Genomic DNA, 22,042 nt, shown 5'->3' on the forward strand with positions numbered 1-22,042 from the left:
CACTTCAGTCATACACTCATGTACTATAAAACCCATAAATTCATCAAAATTATATTTATAATTAGAATTTCTAATCATTATATAAAAGATTATTTTTACTCTAGATATACTATATAATATTTGCATTAGTCCTGAGTAAAGCATTAAACCTAGTAGCGCATCGAGCACTGTTCTCTGCGTTAGCCTGGGGAAATAGTATTGTCAATATATGTCATAATATTTTCGCAAGATGTCTCTTTCCTATGACGTCACTCATTTATTTATTGTGGGCTTGGATAAATAATAATTAATAAAGAGGGATGAAGCACGCCTCACACTCTTAACTCTAAAATTGCTGTGGGGAAAGAACCAATTATTTGGTTCTTTAATTTTCCTTCTTTTTGAATAACCACTAGCTCTAAGGAGATGAAGTGTTTTTAATTATACATTAACATGATTTTATAATTGTTATTATTTATTATAATAGTACATGTATAATTTAAGATACAATATTCAATTATTGCCAGAGGCAAAAACTTGGACTTGAGTCCATATTTAGAAGATGAATCTGGACACTTGGGACTCCAAAGCTATTATATTCATATTGTGGAGTCAAGAAAAGCCTTAACACTATGGACCCTATATTACTTGTATAGTTATGAACTTGAGACTAGCACGAATGACATCTGATGACTCGATGGAAATATTCAAGGACTTAGGGATGACTCGAGATTCGACGTGAACTCGCAGTATAATTACTTTTTCCATATTCTGATTAATGTTGTGACGTAAGCTACAGGAATGGAACCGACTCTTTGGAAGCTATGGCTTAAATATATCTATAGAAAAGATAAGACAACTACAAGAATTCAAGTATGAACTCATTACATTTTTGAATAAGGACTTTGAAGACGACCTATGGGATAAAAAATCCTGCCATTCTACATGTCATATTTTGAAGGCCAAGTCATATTAAAATGAAGCAAACTAAAAAATATATATACCCATAAATTTTTATACCCGAAACACTCCTTAATCTAACGAAAGGTGAAATACGAATTTGGAATCTTCTCAAGCAAGACGAAATAAATAATTGGAATTATTAAAAACGTTTCACTCCTCCAATCAACTCAACAATTTGTCAGATATCCAATTAAGGTTGTTATTAGAGCAAGAGGTTACTTTTTATCCTTATCTATATCATAAGAAGCTTCCAGTGTCAAGTTAATGTATATTATGAGGTCAAATAAAGTTAAGATTGTTGATGTAATTCATAACGTCATAGCTTATTTGAAAGTATTTTTTGAATAGGAAGACTATAATGTGGAACCACTGCCCAAAAGAACGTATAATAGAGAAGAACAGAGACCTAAAGGACCGGGATCCAACTTCCAAGGAACTGGTCGGCCTCCCTATTGGGTGAAAAAAGAGAGAAGGTATGTTAAGATTTTATGTATACTTTGGTATCAAAAAACTTGCTGCACCTCTGATCTAAAGCATTAAACCTTTACTCTGATCCATTAATATTTTAAAAAGGTGCCTATTGGAAGATGAGTTGATTTAGCAGAGGAGGTGGCGGTTGGTTCAACTTTTTATAATTTCCCTTTACTGTCCAATTCATAGGTTTTTAATGGTGAAATGGTACAAAAGAAAATAATAATCAGACAATCCAAAGAAATTTAATATAGAAATATATTTAGATCAATATTTATTATGAAACAGATAATTTTATATATGTAAATATAGTTAGTATTATTATAAATCTCTATGATTATTAGTTATTTTATTTTTGAGTGTTTCGATTAAACAGCGTGGGAGATAATAATAATATATCTACAAATGAAGTCAAATGTAAGAACTTATATAAGTTTAATTTCTTATTTCTCAAGAGAAGTAGATATACAATTGCATATTCTTGTGCAACATTCTTGCCTTCAGGTTTTGGAGGAGGATTCTGAGGAAGATTAATTGAGATTAGACAATCCAGCTGAGTATATATTTTTCTGAAGGGTTCTTACACATGGAAGAGGTAAATATTCTCTTAATAATTCATAACCAGATTTACCCCATGCCATTTTTAATTTGAGGGCCGCTTTAATTGACTCAATAGTAAATTTATTTTCACATACAGGAGTATCAGGAGGTTTCCTATTAGGAAGATATATAAGATTTGATATCCATTTTTTTCTTCTTGCGACTTCTTTTGGATTTTTGGGAATGGGAAATTTAAAAAAGCGAACGTTTCCTTGATGTTTTGATTTAAGATACAATAGTCATTTATTATAAGAAGTCGGAACTTGTACTCCATAGTTTAATATCAAATATATATTTTACATTAATTATATACGAAAAAATAACACAGAATAAATCTTTGAACTAGAGTAAACAAATTAACAAAACTCCATATTATAAAAATCTTCCCTAGTTAGTCGTCCGAACATCGAATGAATATCTTTTAAAAAGTAAAAAAATATTAGATAACATCATAACTCCTACTTATATTACCAAATAATAACTAAACAGTACCTGGTACTTGGTTTAAAGCTTTAATAATACGCAGTACGTTCTATAAATAAATGAGTGACGTTATAGAGTATGAGGAGATGCCATGGTGCAGAGTTTTAACACTTTTTCGCAAAATGTCGCTTTTCATATGACTTCAACTCTGTTATTTTGTTTACTGACGTAGTCTGGCCATGGCAAAGTGACTATATATGTGTGGCCATAACATAAAAGCCAGCTCGGAAACTTTTTCGCAATATTGCGATAGTATGATAAACTTATCCGTTGATATGAGTACTATAATTTATATTACTTCAAAAAAGTCCTGAGGAGTCGCGGTTTTTAAGGTTAACTGAACCTGATAAAAATTGGTTATTTGGTAACTCTGATCATAAATGTTACTGAGACGTCATGACGTGAAAATTATTAAAAAAGAAGAGTATATTCACGTTACGAGAATAATGGAAATATAAAGGGATTAGCTTGCTAAGAACATGCCTCACCTACTCAAATGGATTATATTGATGATATCAAAATTCGACTTAAAGTTCAAATACCGTACGATCAAATTGACTGAACTTGGATATAATATGTTCATGTAATAATTTAAACAAATATCAGTCAAATAATAACCTGTCAGGTTTTCAGTTGTTTAATAATGTATTTGACTCTTTAAAAATTCCTCTTTGGTTTTTCATTGAAGTAAAAAACTTATAATGCGTTTTTCCCTATTTCATCAAAAAATCTCAGCTTGCATTTATGTTATTGCCACACATATAGTTACCTTGTAGTCGGGCATATTATGAAGAGGATGATTATAGATTGATGAATCACGCCTCACACTCTAAAACTGCTGTAGGGAAAATATAAATTGTTTTCTTCTTTGACTGTTCCTTTTTTGAATATCCCACAGAAGAGAAGAGGAGTTTTCAATAATACAATTATGATTTATTGATTGTTATGAATTATAATCATTAATAGTGTAACAAAAAATAAATAATTTAAGACCTAATGGTCAATTATGGTCAGAGATGGGAACTTGGAGTCGAGATTTGACTTTGACTCCATAGTTGAATTATAAAATACTCTTATATATTTTAACAAATGATAAAAATCTTCTCTAGCTAAGCTAAGTTCGTCTTCCAGATTTTGAATGATCATCTTCTTAAAAGTAAAATATATTAGATAACTCTGGGATCCCAGATTAGTCTAATCAGGAAAATGTGTATTATAATAATATATCAGCCATAAGTAATAAATAATTAACATACGTACATATTATGAGCGCCATAAATACGAAATATACAAATGTATAGCTACGCTTCTAATAAAATATGATACTAATTCAGTAGACACTGTTAATGTCTACTACTTATATTCTCTTAAATACATAATAAATAAGTCATTTTAGTATATCAAAGTGATTTGATAGCATAAAATAATGGTTAATAATTAAATAAGGCTTAAATAATCTGCTTAAATACAAATTACAACTTGTACACAATATACACATTATGTAATTATAATAGTCGTATTTTATGTAACCCAAGTCTCAAATCATAATACTTTGTAAATTATTTTGATTTTAAAGGCTAAAATCGACCCTATTCTGATTGTTTTAATCAGTATGATAAATGTAAATTGAAAAAATAAAGACCTGGATTTTGCAAGTAGTACATTTTATGTGAATATAATTTCATCAGATCATAAAATATTGGGGTAATATATTTTTTATGTTTTAGACACATAAATCTGAATATATTAATATCTATTATAATTAACTTCATGTAGAATGTTCCAAATATTTTTATGTAAGGTATCAGTGCAACGTGTATCGCACCAATGTATATTTAATCCCTTTTCAAAAAATATAATATAAATCTGGTATTAATATCAAATATTTACATGAAATTAGTTTAAATATGTATCTGGATTTAGACAATTAATTGCTTATAATGGAAAAATCTTTACTTTTGTAAATCATAAATTATTTAATATAATACTTGTCATAAAGTTTTACGTCGCCAAGGGTTGATAGTTTATTAACTACCTAAACTAAATTGTCATTAATTAATAATCATTATTAAAAATCCTTAGCTACAATGTATAAAAAGTATAACTAAATAAATATTATCATTTTGAAATTAACGAGCATGTGTGCGAACTGCTAGCTGGATCGGACTAAAGAGACGATTAGGGAACGAGAATTCATGTATATAAATAAATAATGTTTGTTCTTATCTTAAATTCTGATTCCTCTAAAATTTAGTATATGCACTTTGACCTTATTTTGCAAAGTTCATTGTTATCACGTTTTTTGACTGTGATTTATCCAATGAGTTCTTATACTATAGTATAGGAACTCATTGGATTCATCTAATGTAATTTAATAGAAGCCAACGTTTTGGAAAAGGTTAAATTTAACTAGAAACCCTAAACTATTAATTACAACAATAATTCATAGTATCTGAATCATAATTATGATCTAAAAAATTATAAAAGTTATTTTAAAACAAAAATACATAACCCTAATCATCAGCGAAGGGTATTTACATTTTATATTTTTTGATCGAGGTTACGTGAATGCTGAACATAATTCATAGTTTTTGTTTACTTTTTATTTCAACCAACTTATCTCCTCCTTCCTTTTTAGTCTCTTTTTAAATCCGAATTATATGTTCTGTACAAGTTGCAACTCGTATAAGCACATTGTACAAGTTGCAAGCAAAAAATAAGATGAATAATTTTAAATGAAGGATTTACAGAACTTGGAATGATGATCATGCTCCATGGATGATCGATATATTAATGGCGTGGCTATGTTTAGTAGAAATTAATAAAATATAAGTATTCTGTGGTACATTATAAAGTTTAAATGCCCACAGTTATATTACTCATAATTATAAATAAATAATAACCATGAAATTTTAATAGATTACACTGAAATGATAGTATCAATTAATAGTTGCTACTTAGAACAATCAATATTGTAATTAAATACTGCATTTTAAGATAAAGAAATTGCAACTTGTACAGAAGCGCGAGGAACTACAATTAAAAGAAGAAACTTAAAAGAAAAAAAGAAGAAGAATCAAGTCAACGCAACCTCTCAGCTAATATTTTTGCCGGGTTTGGGGCATCTTCAAGTGATTCCTCATCAAAACTCAAAGCTCTGTTGGAGTCTTGTTGTTCATGTAGTGATTAATATCAAGGGATAATGTTGTTTGAAGGTTTTCCAATATTAGAAACTGCACTTGATCGTATCGTTCACTTGGAGAAGTGCTCCCGTGGAATTGGAATGGCTGCCATCCAAATTCCGATATCCATTGTCTTATTTCTGGACTCTCAATTTGGGTTCTTGGTGCCTGGACATGATGTGTTTTTAGTATCCTATTTAGAATCTTTTATAGCTTTGCTAGTACTGACTCAAGGTCTCCTGAACGCCTTTTCCTATGTGTTTCCCATGTTTCGGCGTGAAAAAATTCCACTTACGTCTGGTCAAATGACCAGGCTTGGTTTACGGCCGACCTCTCCAGGATTCAAGCTAATGTCTAGTCCTCTAAAAAAAATAAATTCCCCTCCTACATTTTCTCCCCTTGAAGGGAGTTTTATTCTAAAAGGCGGGCACTTGGAGTCATCAATGAATACCTCTCTCAACTCCTCATCCTGGATATATCAATCCTTCAATACGCAGAGTAACTCTTCTCCAACTAAAGACACTAAAGAAGAGCAATCAGGAAAAAGACGTCCAAATGATTTTAAACGAGCCCATTTTAACAATACGTCACATAATTCCTCAATTAATGACGATAAATCTTTAACTGAGTATTTAAAAGATTTTGAGACTTGGGAAAAAAGCCAATCTTTCTTATCTACGAATAATGATGTCTCTACAGTTAGTGGCGGTAATTCCTCGTTTTGGAAGTCATCATCCGCTTCATCACCTGTTGGAACAAATAATGGCCTGGATTATTCCCCCATTCTTAAAAAATATACCTATCAACTTGCAACACAGCCACCTACGAAATGTGGAGGAAATTGTTCATCCCCTGGGAATGCAACTGTCCTTCATCATACGGATTCTTGTAATAATCTGGGAAATATTGGAGCTATGAAATCGAACAATCCAGGGTCATCTCCGTCTTCTACAACAATTCGCAAAGAAACAACCAATGCTAGCTCAGAGTTAAGAGTGGATCCATTGAGACTCGTTCAAATGACGCAAAATCTTAGGATGTGGATAAGTCAAACCGTTTTATCAAGAATAGTGAAGGAAATTGACTCCACAAATAAAGCTCTTAGTCGTCTAGGATTATCTGATTGTCGAATTGGGGAACTTGGATTGGAAAAAATTAAGAAAAACTCATTGTTTCACTTCAATAATATTCCATCATTGAGTTCTTTGGTCCCATTCCTGGAGGTATCTACAAATCAAGAGTATTTGGTTGGACGATTAAGAGAGCTTTGTAAGGGTGGAGCAATGGGAACCTATAGATGGAATGGAGGAGGGCGTTTTAGAGGAACTGATTGGAATGACAAATTTGTAACGGATGCGGAAATTGTCATGCACTGTGTTGCATGTTATTTAGATTCCAGATTGCCCCCAAATTATGACTACATTGAAGGAGATGGCCGAGCATTTTCTTCCATTTATTACTTCAAGAGCCCCGAAAAGCCGGATATTAAGAAGTCATCAGTGTCTGTGGCTATTGTGCAAAGTCCTCAGAAGCCTCCCTATTATTACTTACAATTTATAGACAAGATTCTGGAGGTCGAACCCGGCAGAAATAATTTATTTCATATTTTACTCATGTTTATGCATCACATCAAAACAAAAGAAAATGGCATGGTCGGACGAATCAATTTTGGACTTACAGGTGTGAATATCTTATGGGTTTTGGAATCGTAACCACTTGAAAATTCTTGATACACCCAATGTTATCCATCCAGTACAAATGGAATGTATTTCTCTGACTGTATGTTATATAAATATATTATAACAGGGAAGCAGATGAAAAATGTCATCTTTCATTCGAAAAGATTATCATTAATAATTTATAAAAATTATATTGTATAATTGTAATTATTTTTGTGGATTTATTTTCATTTTAGAAAAAAAAAATCTGAAAAAATGTTCTTAACACTTCACAATTTACCTGATTTATGGATGTGAGTAAAAATATTATCGTTGCGTCTATGTTGTAGCTTTATTAATATTCATGTCAAATTGATTTAATTCAAATTTGACCTATAACCTCAGTGACCTATAAAAACAATCATTAAAAAATAATTTTCTTTGATGATTTTTTATGATAGTGGAATGTGGTTATCTGTCATAATTTGATGGCGTAGCCAATTTTAGCGATAGTCTTTTCTTCATTTTTTTTCTTTTTAATTTTTTAAAAATAACTAAGGCAAATGTCAAGAGTTTATATTTGAAAAGTGCAGCTTATTTCACGAAAAATTATTTTTTGTTTAATTCATGTGCTATTTTATGAACTAAGTACATACATGTGTACTCTAAATGGGAATTGGAGTTTGAATATTCTATACCAACTCTATAAAATGTATTTATATCATTGCAAAATTTGTAATGAAGTTTAAATTTTTCAATTTATCATCTACTAGTAAATTTAGGAGAAAGTACTTATATTGAAAGTGCAAATCTTTGGTATCGAGTTTTTGCTCACAAGTCCAAGTCTTTACATATTTAATATGTTTATTTAGTTCAGTGCAAATTATGACATATCTTTTGAGCTCATATAAAGCCCATAATTATGAATTTGTTGATTTGAGTCTTAAGACTTAGAAAGGTTAATCTGGAGTTCCGTATAAATTAGTTATATTAAATTATAAGTAATGTCCGCAACCAAATCTAGTAGCATTTCATTTTTCTTGTTTCTTTGCTACTTATTTTAACTTGTATTGAGGTTTTTTATCTATAAAAATTACTTAGAAAATGTACTTGATATCACGTAAAAAAATTAGGATGATAGTGAGAAAAAAGACAACTTTTCTCCAGAGAGAAATAGAAAAAAGGCCCGACATCATCTGGTAGTTAGCCAATCATACCACCGCTATTTATATCTTATAGTTATATACTCGTAGACTATCACTCTCATATTATTTCTTAACCATTTTTAAAATAAATTACATATTATTAAAATCTACATAGTAATTTATTCGATACTGTATTATAATCTTACTAAGTAATATTTGATTAAAAGAGTAGTTTTGATAATTTAATATATTAATTTTTTAAGGAAATAGCCAAAATACAATAAATTGTATTCCTGTTCTTTTGGAAATAGAGCATATGTATAGAACAACTTATCACTTCGTTTATTTATGAAAAAGAATAAATTATGAAATAGCATTGACGTCTCAAGGGAGAAGAGGGAATCGACAGCTGACAACAAAAATACTTTGGCTATTAGTGTGTTAGCGAGATAACGCCGTGATATTCAAATCATCCCAACTATGGAATTATATCATTGTTCGCAGTTTAAATTAATAGCTAATTTGGATTCAACCAATCAACGTTCTGACTGAAGAAAAGAAGTAGAAACATCAACAGTTGACAATAAAAAAAGTTAAATTTTTTATGTTAATGAGATAACCCCATGTGCGAATCTTTGACATATCTTACAATCTGGGACTATAGAAATGGGGATCATAAATTTAATTATCTATGAGATACTTTCAACTTCTTTTTGACTCACAAAACCTATATACCCTAGTAGGTACGACTTTGAATTCCATTACACAGCATGATGACTTGGAAAGATATTTAATTCATGGTCATTTGGATGGATCTCTCCTATATAGCAATCGGGTTTATGGCTCCGCAACCACCTATCCTTCCCATTCCTAGGAATATCCTTCTGATACTCTCTTCAATGTCATAGCTTGTTCACCCAAGTCGGTGGATCTTGTCTCCTATAATGGAAGGATGGTTGATTGTGTAAGTGACTCTTCATGTCAAGGTATGTCATAGTCACTTTGAATCTCCTTAATCATTGCCCCAATACATAAAATGTTAAATTCCTCCAGATCTTCTACAGAATCATCGTATACTTCTACAAGTAAGAACTAAGAAGTTCTGTTAAACGACGGAAAGACGCAGCGTGGAACAGAGAGAGAGTTCTCATCCTCCATCCACAGCTCCTTCTTTCAAATTCTTGAAAGTCAACTCTGCTTCGTCTCCTACTCTAAGAAAACTATTTCATTAGTAAGAGTCGTTCAGTGCGCTTGGTGTATCGCATATAATGCAGAAATCACTCATTGTAATCAGATTTATATCAATTCCATTTATAAGTTGGACTTTGTTATATACGGTCTATACGGATAATTATATAACCTGGACACTTCAATCTCACGCCTGATTTCTTTATTACTACTGAAGTCACTACAAGAAGTCAATCTTAGACTCTTAATGAATATGCAGCTTTTTCTCTCGATACTTTAGTCTGCAATGCATATTATTTTTTGCTGTTATCTGCATTATGTGAATTGTTGAGTCCTAAGTGCCTTTTAACTTCTGTAGACTTATATTGGAAAAATTTAATATAATTGCAATTTCGAAACTTAGTTAGTCTTAATCATCTTCTAAAAAACTTAATTGCTTATCACCGTATTGGAATATTACCCCCCATGAAGATTTAGGATCTCCACACTAATAAAGATTATTAATAAATGTTTCCCATGATAGTTTTTATATTTAATTATTAGTTATTTTAAATATACTCATTAAAATGGGATAGAGACCATAAAGATTTCTTTCTCTATGATACAGACGTACAAAATTAAAAGCCAACTATTTATAGTTTATCCTTTTCTTTTATTTATTTCAGCTATACAAGTTGATTCCACGTTCTTCCCAAAAATATCTCTTAATCTATTATTTTATATAACATGTCTCTGTCGTTTACGTTTACTCGAGAATACAACTTATGTTTTAGTAATTATAAGAGGCGTGTATTATTCCGGAGATAATACACTAGGGACCCCGACATGCCGAGCCGAAGTCGAATGCAGTCCCTCACATTGTAGGGCAGTTCAAAGTCTGCCCGTTCTGGCTGACCATATCTGGAGTATCATAATTTATTGTGTGCCAGATGGCAAAGTCCTGTACCCTTTTGATGAGAGCGAAGACACATTAGCGCAACCCTTTACTCCGATCTGAAAGTCTTGGACGAGCACAAAATAGCCACCCAGGATAAAATTGAAAGGCTTTTCCAGCTCATCGAAGCGCCGCATATCCACTCTATTGATGAAATTGTGAGCTTGGCAAGAGATTACCTCTCCAATGTTCCCAATGTCCGTGAGGATATTATCCAACAAATATTCTTGAGGAGTCTCCCCGAAAGCAGAAGGGCTGGTTTATCGGTCCTGTTCTCGGATTTTAGCCTGACGGATTTAATTAGAAACGTCAAATATCAAACAACTATGGTTGAAGGCCCAGGCGTGATTCATGCTATCAAGAACTTAAAACCCATGACCCAATTAAGGAGAAGAAGGAATGCTTCTACCACAGGAAATGGAGGGAAAGGCCATAAAGTGTGAAACTCCTGAAATTTGCACAAAGCTCATCACTCCAAAAAATGGCAATGGTCGGATCCTCATCCCGACGTTAAACATAAATTCACCTTGCATGGACTCGCCTTTTAGAAATGTTCTTTTATTTATTTATAGTAATGAGATTAAGTTCCTCGTCGATACCGGATCCCAGCGGTCGATCGTTCCGAGGAGCCTCTTCTCCAAGAGACGTAATCCAGCATCCCCCAAGCTCGTTGCCGCGAATGGAACTCCTGTAAGAACTCATAGTTCTAGGAAATTATGGATTGAATTCGACCCCGTGAGCAAGGTCCGGTGGGAGTTTTTCGTGGCGGATATTGAGGATGGTGTCATTGGTGCCGATTTCTTGAGCAAACTGTCTGTAAACATGGAACTAGGTTCACTGCAACAGAACGAACTTACTTCTTCGTAATAGAAGAAGGGTGCGACATTGCAAGGAAAATGCTAGCTCGATACTCCACTCCTCAGTCTTAAGAATAATTCTGTCCGGAGCCACGTCATGCAGTTCAGCACGAAATTTTCACAACGTGGAATCCCTGCTTTTCACGTACTCGCCATCTAATAAATGAAAAAGGGACTATAGTGAAGAAAGAAATTTATGAACTATTATCGGCTGTAATTATACGCAGGTCAAAATCCAATTGGTCTTCCCCAATTAACTTGGTACTAAAGCAGGATGGTTTATGGTACATGGTTGGTGACTACCGGCAGTTGAACACCCTAACCTCTCATATTCATGAGTTTTATAAGGAATATCGAAGGATGTAAGTTCTTTACTAAATTGGATTTAAAGCATGCTTACTATCAGGTACCAATGTGAAACGAAGACTGCAAGAAAACTCCAATAACGACGTGCGCAGGGCTTTATGAATTCACAAGAATGCCCTTTGGACTACGCAACGCCTGCAATAATTTCCAAAGATTGATGGATTCCTTATTTGGACTATGTTTTTGCCTATATCGACGACATCAAGATAGCTTCTCTTTTCGAAAAGGAACATCATGACCACATCTAAAAAGTACTTTCAATTTTAAAAGATAATGACCTGGCGTACAATATGAAAAAAACAAGTTTTGCAGAACTTAGATCGAGTTCCTTGAGCATCAAATTAGTCAACAGGTATCCGTCCCATTGAAGAAAAGCTTAAGCAAATCGAGATGCTTGGTCAACCTGGTAAGGGCAACGACCTTCACAAGTTAATTGGAATGGTGAATTATTATCGTAGATTCATTCCTAGTCTGGGAGAGTTGTTAGCTCCTCCATATAAATTAATCCCTAAAGTTAATAGTTCCAAGATTGAGTGGACTGAAGAGGGCAACAAGGCTTTCTTCAAATTGCGAAGCACCCTCTCCAGCATTGCCACTTTGAAGCATTATTCTTTGGAGGGGGAGCTTTTCCTTACGGTCGATGCATCTGACCAAGCGATTGTAGTCGTTCTCGAGCAGTAAGATGGCCAGGGATACTTCCTCCCATTAGGGTTCTTTAGTAGAGCTCTGAACCCTAGACAGAGGAAGTACTCTACATTTGAAAGAGAGCTCTTTGGTGTTAGAGAAGCCCTGCGTCACTTTCAATGTTTTACCGAAGGATGGGATATAACTGTCTTTACGGACCATAAGCCACTCAACGATGCCCTCAAGGCTAAAAATCCTACGTGGTCAAACAAAGTGCATCGATATTTTGTGGAAGGGTCTGAGTATGGAGCCACGTTACGACACATCAGTGCAAATACAATATACCTGCAGATTTTCTCTCTAGACTCAATAATATCCTAATGGACGTGGTGGATTGGGAAGGATTTTTGTCGTTTCAGGGGCGTGAAGGTGTGACCTTGGATGAAAACCATCAAGATCGTGATGTGAATGGATTCATTGTGATTCGTGAATCCATAATCCAGTCCCTCGCCCAGAAAAGTCACAGAGGGGCGCAAGCCATAATAAGGAAAATAGCTTCTTACTATTTTTGGGAGAATTTAAAAAAGATTTAAGAAAGTTAGTCTATGGTTGTAATACTTGTGGCAAGACGAAGATCATAACCCACGTGAACAAAAAACCGTCAGTGGTTGATGTGTCTAACAAGAAATTCTACCATGTCCATGTTTTTAGTTGGCCCCTTCACTCACTTAAATGGAATGACATATCTGCTTACTATAATTGACAGAAGGACTAGATGGCTAGAAACAGCGCCTCTTTCGAATACTACTGCTCCAGTGATTGCGAATGCGTTTCAAGTAGTATGGGTGTCCCGATTTGGTGTCCCTTCTATAATGAACTCAGACTTGGGAAGACAATTTATCTCTGAAGTATGGAGGTACATGTGTAGTAATTTGGGAATAGATAATAAATATACCACATCATATCATCCGCAATCCAATGGTTGGTGGAAAGAGAAGACAGGACGTTGAAGAAGGCTTTGAGGTCTCGTCTTTCGGATAACGTGGAAAATTGGATAAAGGCACTAAACAGGATCTTATTGGATCTGAGAACTACTCCTCGTACGGATTCTGGTGTTTCTCCTGCTCACGAAGTTTATGGGGAAGAAATTCGTTCTCACTCTCTCCCTGATGTGTTTGAAAGGGAGAAAACATCGAATAATAATTTCAGGACAAATCATCACTCTTCATTTAGCAAAGAGACTTCACCTGAAGAGAGAAATTTGCGATTAGCCAAGAAAGCCTTCAGAATGAGTACCCCAATCAGAAGACCTCTTGACACTCCATATGAGGGCCCTTTCGAAATATTGGAGAAACATGATGACTATTTTATTTTAAACAGAAGAGGAACCCCTTCGAAACAGTCAATTGATCGCTTAAAAGCAGCTTATGTATCCATTTAGTTTAGTATTTTGTCGTTTTTTATTTCATTTACATTTTTTTTAAATCGTTATTTTACCCGTGTTTCGTAATTTCAATCCGGGATGGGAATAGTGTAGCGTTCAGCTATACAATTTGATTCCACGTTCTTCCCGAGAGTATTTCTTAATCTATTATTTTGTATAAACTCTCTCAGTCGTTTACGTTTACTCGATAATAAGACTTATGTTTTAGTAATTATAAGAAGTGTGTATTATTCTGGAGATACTACATATATTATCGAAATGTATTATTAATTTAAGATCTGAATAAAACACTTTATGCTACAGTTAGTCTAATTTATGAGATTTTTGCTAGATATATTAAAATATTCAAATCCAACATGAGCAATATTATCAAAATGATGTTGTTTTTTACACTTCAATCAAATAGGAATCTCCGGTTTCTAATAAATTGTCAAATAGCTTTGTAAAGCATTGTCTTGGATTTGTCAGTTTTGGTTGCTGAGAATATCATATTGTAAAGCTGACTAGCATGTAACGTAGCTCAATATAATAAATCTGAAGCCCTTTTAAGACCACCCCCATTAACACTATCTTGAAATGTTTCGATAATATCTCGATCTTCGCCAGAAAATTCTTCACCATGATTTCTGATTTCTCAGAAATCAAAAAGGTCGTGCATTCACAACCTTTAATTTTGAGAAAACTTAATGATGGAAGAGGCCATGTATCCGGATATATAAAACAATAGATTGGGTTGAGATTCTTCCATAGTAAAATTAGAAAATAAATTTATGTATTTGGAACAATTGGCTCAGTTCTTAAACAGTACATGATGTTTTATTTTCACAGTTACTCTTATTATTTGATTTTCATTTAATTTCTTAAGTTCATACTATAAATATATTTAAAATATATACGTAATACTAATATAATGATATATTATATTCTCTTAATTAAAATAAATGTATTGAAAAATGCTCATAAATAACTTACTAGTTACTATATACCTTCAATGCTACTATATATCTACATTTTACTATTCATATTCTTCATTTTCTTCTATACCTACTAAGGTATAGAAGAAAATAAGATGCAAGTCCTCCTTTAGCCTACAACATAACATAAGCTTATTTTTTTATGCCCATTCTATAAAATTAATTGTATTCTATACCTTTGGCTTTTCTGTAAACATTTGTTCTAAGAATACTCAATGAGTTCAACTAATATCTGGAGTGGACCAAGGGTCGGTCACAGAATCTCACGTAGGGGAAATGATTTTTTATGATTAAAAATCAAAAGGCAAAACTAATTGACTTTGTACAATATTATAACCTTTTTATTTCATCAGCATCAGATAATATATGTAAAGTCAAGTGCTACAATTAATATATCTTCCACAAAGACAACATTTTTGAACTGAAATAAAATAGTTTTTGAGCAAAAAAACTTGCATAGAGGAAATGTTTTAATCTGGGAGTGCTACAGATATTACATTTAACATTTTTCTACCTGTCAATTGCAAAACAATTACCACAAATAAAGTTTAGATCGATATGGGTATGATAATAAAGTAGATAAGGCCACAGAACAGGAATACAATTTTTGTTGATCCCTCATCGTTTATATATTATATTATATATAAGGGCTATTTTATTATTTCTATGAAGAATTTTTGGCTATTTCTTCATAGAAATAATATAATAACTTATCAAAACTACTCTTTTAATCAAATATTACTAAGTAATATTATAATACAGTATCGAATAGAATACTATGTAGATTTTAATCATGTAATTTATTTTAAAAATGGTGAAGAAGTAATATAACAGTGATAGTCTGGGAGTAATAAGAGATATATAGATAGCAGTTAGAACGATAGACTTGTTTGGCTAACTACCATATGATTACGGGCTTTTTTATTTTTATTTTTGGAGGAAAAGTTGCGTGATAAAATATAGATAACAACATAATAAACTTATTATGAAATAACTGACTACTTGCTTTTTTTTTTATCAAAAAGAATAAATTATGAAAAAGCGAGACGAGGTAATCGATAGCTGACAGCAAAATTCATATGTTATATTTGAGTTAGCGAGGATATGTGCTCCCTGCTATATTATTAACAAAATATATGAAAATAATATGGAATAATTGAATTCCTTTCACTAAACCTATCACTTTATTTTCCATCGTAGGATTAAATGTACCACTATTTCAAATATTCACAAAATAAGATAAGACAACACTTTAGAAGGTTAAAATAACGATGTGAGAAAAATAATTAAAAGGAAAAGTTTGTCAACCATGACGACGACGCTTATTTTCAAATTTGATATCATAAAATTTTCGTGATATATATAATCTTTGTAAAATACCAATGTTGCACAACGTAAACAACTTCCCTCCCCCCCTTTAATTGGTCAGAAGGAGTATCGAAGTATAAGTAAACATTATAAAATCTCTGTGGCTTTATTTAATAAAAAAAAAAAAAATCAGAAATGCAATCAAATTAAAGGCAAAATATTTGTATACGTTATAAAATGTTGCTACTATTTTTTTTTTCCGGTATTTGTTAAGAAGCCCCATTATTTAATCAGCATAAAAGTGTGAATATACTGCAATTGGAAAGTAAATATACAACGATTATGTAACATAAACATAGTTAATGATAACAATTTTAGTGAGTTTAAATAAAAAAATTCTTAATATGAACCGAATTTTATATTTAGGATTATTTATAACAAGTATATCACAAATCTTTTTCTTCAAGAAAGTAAATAAATCAACCCACTTAAGAATTAACTGTTTTGAAATGCATGTGATTTATAGGTACTCTTTTTAAAGGAGCTCAAATATTTATGTCATTTGAAAAAATCTATTAAAAAAACCCTGAAATCTTCTACTTTGATTTTTGAATGAAAAACGCATTTGTCATAGCATCCTTCAAACCTTCTTGGAAAGCTGATTGAATGGATGGGAAAAATGGCTTCCCATTCTCTAAATTCAGCATTAGTATTATACATATATCATAGAATTGTCCCAATAACATTTTCATTTACAATGCATTTTCTTTCAGCTGTCAATATTTCTACTACTCTTGCCCCTTAATAGCGTTCCGATCTTTGACTGGTTGAAAACAAATTATTTAGTGTGATCAATTCCATATTTATTGAAAATATTCCCATAGTCAGGAAAAATTGACTATCTACGAGTAATTACTGATTTTAAGACTTTTTTCTTTTTCCCTTTATGAAGGAAAGACAAAAAAGTTTTTTAGTTTGCTTGGAATGTATTATAAATACGGAGGAAAGGCGTTAAAAAATATAACTAACTAGTATAGAAAAACAATGTTAGACCATCATGTAATCGGGCTTACTAGAATTTTCAATTTGATGTATCGTACCGACTGCTGGGCAAGACATACAGATTTTGATTTAAAAAAAAAACGCAACCACTCATAGCCTTTGACGTCACTGTTGCTAGAATTTTTAATTTAATGTATCGTACCTACTGCTGGGTAAGACAGATAGATTTTGACAAAAACACACAACCAATCATATTCTATAACGTCACTATTAAAAAGCGAATTGGAAGTCAAACATAAGTCATACCCACGTTATAATGTAACCTTGAATTTCTATTAACCTTGTAATATATAACACTCTTTCCGGTTTGAAGAATAGCTACATAATATTTATATACAAAATACTATTATTTACTGATCGATAGTATCAAATGTAGCCAATGCATAATTATATTTTTTAATATTTCTTCTTAACCCATTAAAGACTTTTTTATATTTCGACCCAATTTATTTACTAATTGTGAAGCTTTTGAGTCAAAAAAGTTACAAATCAAGATATATCACTAGTGATGTGGTTCTTGTATTGGTTTCAAAACAATTTTTGAAGGTATTAGTCACGGCTCCCCAAAGAGACAATACATGGTAAGATGGTATTGGTCACAGTTAGCCTATATATGCTGATAATTTGAAAAAAAAAAAAAAAAAAAAAAATCCAAAACTAAAATACAGCAAGTATTGCTTTGTTTACTAGACAAATACAGAATTATAATTAATAGAAATAACATCATTTAATTGTGAAACTGCTACAAATATCATTATAATTTGAAATAAAACATATAATCTACCCGGTTTACCCTACATTTCATCCGTAATATTCGTTATCAAGATTTTAAAGATCCATATCTGATTTTTTTTATACATTGCAAGTTGTTGTGCTAGACTTCATGGAGAATGAGCATAGATTACTTGTATTTTTTTTGTAAACAAAGCAACAGAGAGTAGCACCCTCTTACAGAAAAATTACAAAACTCCCTGTATTATAATATTATTTAATAAAAATATAGGTGTATATTACTTACATACTGTGTGCACTGTGAAAATATTGATTAGTGTATGAGTCATTTTTATGAACGGCAAGGTACCAACTGTCACTCCACCTTGCAGATAATATAAATATTTTGCTTTGTTCATGCCTTATTGAATAGTGGGCAAAGTATGTCTAAAATTTACAAAGAAATATGTAATTTCGTACAGGAATAATAAGACTTTATAAGGAATTTTGATCTTATACCTAGGATATACAGGGTTGATCTTATTTAGTGGTTATTTATTTTATTGTTTTTAATTTTTCAAGAGTAAAATTTAAACAAGAGGTTTTGTGAGGAAATTTATTTCACAAAATCATCTGAAAGTAGTACTCGACGCAACTTTTATTTATATTTGAGCCCTCAGCTCCAATAATTGACTAAATCCCTTGCAGATCTTGATTATGTAGTAAGACTCGAACTTGGCTCACTACTTTTTTTTTTGACCATATAACGCATATAGTGTTGTTTTTCTTTGAAGAAAATCCTTTTCTATTACTTATTAATTCCTTTCAGGGACTAAGCGACTTTTTTATAAGAAAAATTATTCTTCTCACGGATGGCTTGTCTTTCTCGTTGCCTTTGTGAAGAAAAAAGAATGAGTTTTCGGGAAAAAAATGGACAATGTCATTTTTATCTTCACACCTTGTATCAATTAGAGAAACTATGTGAGGAAACGAAACTCCTTTGATGAATTTAATTATTTTACTCGCTCTACTTAGAAAGGCTATTGATATAACATTGTAAGTCATAAGTGTTTCCATGTTATTTTATTATAGAGTATTTTCTTTGTATAACTTTTTTTTTTAAATCAAGATGTTTAAAATAGCTTTTTATTTGGGAGGCCATTGATTATTAATGTTTTTGTAGGTCTCCCTCTTTTCTTTTTAAAGTGGCTTTCCACTTGTGTAGGCATATAGCTCTCACTCACACTACGGGGTTTAATTTGAGAAATTTGGGCACCAATGGGATCGGTTTTTCTATCTGGCGATCATCTTCATTCTTCATGCAGTGTTCCACCTATGGTATTGTCTTTTATTTTCCTTTTTTCAGATACCTCTGTCTTTTATATCATATATTTTCTTTTCCAGAAAACATTGATATTTTCATCAACACCCACCCATCAGAGCCTTTACTGTTATGGACGTTAAAAATAGGACCATCCTCTAAATATTCTACACTCGACTCCTCAAATAGACTGGTCAACTCCTTCTTGATGGAATACTCTAGAAACTGGACCTTCCTGTGATACCTAGCACACACCCTATCCTCCAGACACGGCCAGAAAAATAAAAGAAAAAACCCTGAACGTATCACCTCGACAATTTAAAGAATGTTTGGAAGGAGAGTAATTTTGGGTGTAGTTCGTGGGTTTTGGCCTGATTTTTTTTTCTTCCAGAAAGCTTAAAAAAATATTTTGCATCCGAAAAGTTGGGATAAAATTGAATTCGATTTTAACCTCCCCCGCCCCACCCCCACTAATTAAAAGACGTAAAAATGTTTATATTATCTCATAAATATTGCTAATGTACAAAAGTACTCAATAGTTTTTAAAATTAGTTTACAGTTAAGTGTAAATATAGAAAAAAAAAGCATATTGTACATCAATAAAACAGTATCCTGATTAACACTGTGCAATCTTTCTGTGCCAGGATTGGCAGTATTTTGGATTCCTTGTTAAATATGGTGAGAATAGAAGGATGATTAATAAAAAATATGGTTTGCTCATCCTTTTAACAAAATAATTTGAAATTTAAATGCATATACAATATGAAGTGGTCAAACACCTGTGATTTTTAGGGACTATATAATATACGAGGTCTGAAAAAAAGAAAACAATATTTTCTAATTTAATTCTCTTTCGATTCTTAAAATTATTTTTTATTTTATTGGTACAAATGTCCCCAACGTTTGCGTTGTTAGGTTATTTTTGATAGATAAAGAGGTTATACGTCTTTTGTATGCTCCTTGATATTCTATAATTTAAAAAAAATGGAAAGAAAAAATCCATGTACAGAAAAGTTCTTTAAACATATTTTAAAAGATTGATTATTCTTCAAAATTTAGCATTTTGCATTCAATAATTATTTTAGAAAAATAAACAATCTTTAAAAATTTTAAAAAAATTTGACTTTTTCTTTCCATTTTTTTCAAAAATAGAAAATCACGCGCGTCTAACTTTTTTATCTATCAATAACAAACTAACAATGCAAAATGGCTGATATTGTTAAAATATCTGATAAAAAAGAAACTGATATTTTCTCATTCTTTTTCTTTTCTTTACTAGTACCCAGATTTGCCGGGCTTTAATAATATAGAGCTCCCCAACAAATCTTCATTGTTATTCTGCATTTTTTGTGTGCACGTTCACACATAACTACTCAATATCTATATCAATTTATGTATGTTCTCTCCTCATGAATGAAAAAATAATAACAAAATATAGATTTTATTTGATATAATGTGATGACTGATGAGCCAAGTAGTATTTTAGTCTCTAGAGCGTTCACTAAATAAAACAGCGCTCCCTATATTAACGATCTATGCTACAACAAAAGTAACAACCTGCAATATTTTATAAGAATGACTACATTGTTATTTCTTAAATCTCAAATATGATATACATCAGGGATCACTTTTGTTCAGTGCAACCTGTATACACGCTCAATGCTTCATGCAAAACACCTGTGAGACTCCATTAATATAAATAAATTCTTATTTCCTTGACCTAAAATATAAATATAACATGTTATGATAGATACATCTTATTTTTTTTACACGCTAGATGACTCTTAAGTTGAATCAATGTTACTCTTTAAAGAGTTTTCCCCGATAGTTGGGAAGATTAATTGAAAAATAACAGATGTTTCATTCACTTCAGTAAAATCGTATCAATTCACTGAATACTAAAATTGTATCTCATGGTAACATTATGAAATGCGTAAGTTCCTTAATATAGAATCTTTTAGTTGAAGAGGAGCAAGAGTTTATGTTATTATAAATAGCCAAGAGTAAATCAATAACTAATCAGTAAGATTGACATTAAAAATTATCTGTAAGTTTAATGATCCATTTTACTTCAAATATTGGTTTAGTTTTTGATATTCATTAACGGGTAGGGATCAGGAAAAATTCATAAAAATGAATAAGCCTTCCCCCGGGCGTCTATAAGGAGGCCAAGAGTAAATACAAAATTCCTTGAAAATAGGCTTTACTAATTCTAATTATGACTATACATATATAGCTTTGTCATTTGAATTTGGTGGATTCGAACAACCAAGAAGAACGAATTAAATTTGAATTCTGATCTACCATTATACTTTTATAGTATATAGACATATCAAGACTGTTTAATCTAGAGTAAAAAAATAAATAAATGATTACTTTTTTCAAATAGACACTTATTAATAACTCAGCACCCCTCAGCCATTATTCACACTTAATACATATTACAAAGTCATTATTGATATAAATCACACTGTTCTTCCTAGTGATTCAATAACTATTCAAATACTATAAAAGAAAACTGAAAAAGTATAGATTTTGACAATTATAATTAATTAATTTACCAAGGATACGAAATCGTCGAATCAACAGAATCATTTTCTTTTCTATTATCCTATTTATGATATCTAAAAGGAATTATCCGTTAATTTTTTGTATCCATCAGGAGAAATTAAATGTACATATGCGTTATAGACAGAACAAGGCATGTGCGTCAATTGTGGTAGATTTTAATAATATTTTTTTTTTCTTCCAAAAAACTCTTAATCAACACAC

At 31.6% G+C, this 22,042-nt stretch overlaps 1 protein-coding gene and 1 long non-coding RNA gene across 3 annotated transcripts; both read left to right on the plus strand.

The window, feature by feature from the left end:
• The first annotated feature begins 272 nt into the window (after window positions 1–272).
• On the plus strand, window positions 273–20,278 carry LOC121121264 (uncharacterized). 2 transcript variants are annotated; one of them, XR_005865374.2, is made up of 3 exons: window positions 273–2,008; window positions 19,133–19,287; window positions 19,354–20,278. It is a non-coding gene; the product is annotated as an uncharacterized lncRNA (long non-coding RNA). The 2 variants fall into 2 exon arrangements; XR_005865375.2 differs by lacking the exon at window positions 273–2,008 and adding an exon at window positions 9,358–9,445.
• On the plus strand, window positions 2,545–7,676 carry LOC121121263 (uncharacterized). Its single transcript, XM_040716161.2, has one exon. The coding sequence runs from the start codon at window positions 5,699–5,701 to the stop codon at window positions 7,388–7,390; it is 1,692 nt and encodes a 563-aa protein (XP_040572095.1). The 5' UTR covers window positions 2,545–5,698; the 3' UTR covers window positions 7,391–7,676.
• Window positions 20,279–22,042: the final 1,764 nt, after the last annotated feature.

Source organism: Lepeophtheirus salmonis, chromosome 7 (assembly GCF_016086655.4).
Source record: "Lepeophtheirus salmonis chromosome 7, UVic_Lsal_1.4, whole genome shotgun sequence".
Lineage (NCBI taxonomy): Eukaryota > Metazoa > Arthropoda > Copepoda > Siphonostomatoida > Caligidae > Lepeophtheirus > Lepeophtheirus salmonis.